At 48.6% G+C, this 3,661-nt stretch overlaps 1 protein-coding gene across 1 annotated transcript; it reads left to right on the top strand.

Moving 5' to 3' along the window:
- The first annotated feature begins 490 nt into the window (after positions 1-490).
- Positions 491-3,331, top strand: LOC101597412 (granzyme B). Its single transcript, XM_004661846.3, has 5 exons — positions 491-548; positions 1,489-1,636; positions 2,063-2,198; positions 2,349-2,609; positions 3,188-3,331. Exons 1-5 carry the CDS (start codon positions 494-496, stop codon positions 3,329-3,331), a joined length of 744 nt encoding a protein of 247 aa, XP_004661903.2. The 5' UTR covers positions 491-493.
- The last annotated feature ends 330 nt before the right edge of the window (positions 3,332-3,661 follow it).

Genomic DNA, 3,661 nt, shown 5'->3' with positions numbered 1-3,661 from the left:
GTCCACTGTTCTACAGGTCAGCTCACAAGGGAAGAGACATATCTCCAACATGCTTGGTCCTAGAACAAGCAATGGGCCTAAATGCACATCTGCTGTGGAGACTACCCTGAATTTGTACTATCGTATAGAAGTCACTGATGTTTCTACCTCTGGGAATTCATGTTTCTTGGTTCTACTGGCCAGTACCACATCCTACAAACCCCACCTTGTTCCCTTGTGTTCATGCTGTGGGTTATAACAGGTGCTTCTCTCTGAATCATCTGCTGTGTGCACTGCTGTGGATGCCATGTGGTTTTCACACAACCACTCAGAAGGCACCATCAGGTCAAGGCAGTAGGGAGGGAAGCTTTCATAGAACACCCTCTGAGATGAACACCATAAAACCAGAGGAAGAACAAGGTCAGTGAGCCCAACCACCTCCTTCCTCTCCTGGAGGTTAAAAGAGGGAGGACAAAGCTCCAGATACTCAGACCTGGGCCTCCCTCCTAAGAAGATGCAGCTGCCCCTGCTCCTGCTGGCTTTCCTTCTGTCCCCCAGGGCAAAGGCAGGTGAGTGCACAGACCACCCTTAGTGGCCAACCCTACCCCACAGCGGGCATGGACCTCTTGTCTCATCTGCTCCTCCCTGATCTATCTATACCTGCCCCCAGGAAAGTGCTGAGCCAAAGGACTGAAGGCTGTTCTCAGAAAATTCCTTAGATACTGACCCCTCCCTGGACTTCATCCTTCTCATCAGGAAAGTAGAACTTTGCCAGAAGTACAGAGTAGAGGATGAGGCTACAAAAGAAGAAATATGGCATTCCCCCAGAGAGGACAGAGACCTGGCTTGTATGTCTGTGGTGTGACAGCTACTACCTCTCCAAAGCAGCCCAGAGCTCAAAGACCCCAGAACTAGAATCACTGTCCTCAGAACAAATGTGTTTGCTCAATTACAAGCCACTGAGTCCCTTTTTTCAACTCTTCTCTCCCCAGGCCTTGGTAGTTCCTCAGTTTTCAAGCATGAGCCACTGAGACAGACCCCAATTTCTCTGCTTAGATCCCCAGCACCCTCATCTAGGGGTGAATCAGGGAGCATCCCTTCCTGCAGACAATGAACATGTAATGGGCATTTCATTGTAGGCCGCAGGAAACAGGACACAACATCTAGATTTAAATGGAAGTCCTGGTCCCTCAGAAGCAGCACCACCCTGACCATCACAGGACTTGAGAGGGTCTTAGAAACTGTCTGGGAGCGGAAGTCAGGAAAGGAAATAGAAGAAGCTCCTGAGATTTCTTTGTCATAGAGAGTTATGCCTACCTCCAACTATGGAGGGCAGAAAAATTCATGATCCAAGACCTGCCTTCTCCCCTTTATTCAGAGGAAGCTAAGGCATCTGCCCTTGCTGCCTCCCAAGTTCAGGCTGTTCCATACTCCCAGGTCTGGAGCCATCATGCAGAGCTCACCTGGTAGACTAGCAGATGCATACAAGAAGGCTGACTTTCCCTTCAGGAGAGATCATCGGGGGACATGAGGCCAAACCCCACTCCCGTCCCTACATGGCATTTCTTCAGATCTTTAAACAAGATTCTCTGATAAAGTGTGGCGGCTTCCTGATACGAGAGGACTTTGTGCTGACCGCTGCTCACTGTTCAGGCAGGTGAGGAGCAAACACTCCACAGAGACTCCTGCCTTCTTTATATCAAGTTCCCTGGAATGCCTGGAGACTGACTCCTTCAAGGACAAGAGAGGGCCAGTCAAATTCTCATAGTAAGAGAGGCAAATTGGTACCAGTCATAGCTGAGTAATCAAGCTTGTCATATTAAGAATTAATTGGCATTACAATGCAACCTAAAACAATTTTACATGTCGTTCTAGGGGGCAAAAACTTTTGGTGCAGTTACTAATGGCTTTAGAATTCTACTGCCTTGACAGCTAAGAATCAAAGGACACAGTTACTCTTATCTCAATTTCCCCTCAGCTATAGCCCCATGCTGTCCAACTGTGGCCTTTCCTGCACACCTCATGGGCTCTATTTTCTGACTCCACTTACCTGTATTATCTGTATTCTCTGCTTTCTGTGAAGTTCAATAAATGTCACACTGGGAGCCCACAACATCAAGAAACCAGAGAGGACCCAGCAGATCATCTCTGAGACAAGACTCATCCCCCATCCAGACTACACTTCTAATGACTACTCCAATGACATTATGCTGCTGAAGGTAAGGCACACCTCCCAGCTGCTCTTGAGCTCCTTGGTACAAGGTTGCCCCTCTTGTTCTAACCCTGCCCCTCTTTTCCATGCTGCCTTTCATGATGTCCCAGGTATAGCCCACTGGTTGAGCTGGACTCTCTTGCTTCTTTCCCATCAGCTGGAGAGAAAGGCTAAGCTGACTGCAGCTGTGCAGCCCATCAAGCTGCCTACACGAAAGACCCAGGTGAATCCAGGGGATGTGTGTGATGTGGCTGGCTGGGGGATGAAGACTCCCTTGGGAAAATCTTCAGACACACTGCAAGAGGCAGAACTGCAAGTGCAGGAGGACCAGAAGTGTGAGTCTCACTTACCTGGTTATTACAACATTGCCAGTGAGATCTGCGCTGGGGACCCAAAGATAAAACGTTCTAGCTTTAAGGTGAGAAGCCTCTCCTGACTCTGGAAAGTGGAAGCAGAGTGGATCTGGGACCTAGAAACTCTGTCACCTCTAGCTGTAGCCTTTCTCTCTGGGAAGAGAAGAGTGGGCATCTGGAAGTAGGAAGTAATTAGGACCTCTGTCCCTCACCAAGGCACCTCCAGGGAATTCATCTCCTCTGGAAGCATGAGTTCTCAATACTCCACCTGACTTCAGGTCATAGGGTCAGAAAGTTATGCTCACCTTTGTTAATAGACTCATCCTCTCCATGCTCATGTCAGGTCACAAAGCTGCTCCCATGTCCTTAAACAGTAACCTAGAGACAGTCATCCTTCACTCCTTCATGGGGAGTAGTACATCCCAGGACCTGGGGAGAAGACAGAGCCTAGCTCTAAGAGTGAGGTGAAGCAGTAGTAACATGCACAGTCAGAAATCATCAGTGAGGACCCCAGGGCCAGCCTGCTCCCTCTCTACATCATCACCAATGTGCAAGTCACCCTTCTCTGAGAGAGTCTTGGGTTAGCAGGGTGGATAGAACCAGGAGAACTTCTAGTTCAGTTCTCCCTGCTCTCTATTTACAGGGGGATTCCGGAGGCCCCCTCATATGCAAAAATGTGGTCCAGGGCATTATCTCCTATGGACGAAATGATGGGTCAACTCCACGAGCCTTCACCAAAATCTCAAGTTTCCTACCTTGGATAAGGAAAAACATGAAACGCAGCTAAGCCCAGGAAGCAGATTCAGCCCTTCCTTGACCAACCATCTCACCCATCACTGAGTCTAGAACTGTACTTGGTGCTGGTGACTGAATAAATGTCTCAGTGCAGTTTGAAGGCTGCTTTGTTGTTTGCTCATTGAGGTCCATTCTCAGTGTCTGACTTTGTGCTAGGCAAGCCAATAGCTCAAATCTGCTGTCTTCTGATTCCCCCTCCTCTTCCCTTCCACATATCCCCAAAGCCAACCCCAAATTGATACCCAGATTATTACCCATTCTAATCTCTCCAGCACCTGCTCTTTGACAGGGTTGAAACCAAGCCACAGCAAAAGAAAGTTCT

The sequence above is a fragment of the Jaculus jaculus genome, chromosome 7 (genome assembly GCF_020740685.1).
Source record: "Jaculus jaculus isolate mJacJac1 chromosome 7, mJacJac1.mat.Y.cur, whole genome shotgun sequence".
Lineage (NCBI taxonomy): Eukaryota > Metazoa > Chordata > Mammalia > Rodentia > Dipodidae > Jaculus > Jaculus jaculus.
Note: the sequence above shows the minus strand (reverse complement) of the source record. Positions and strands in the feature narration are given on the sequence as shown.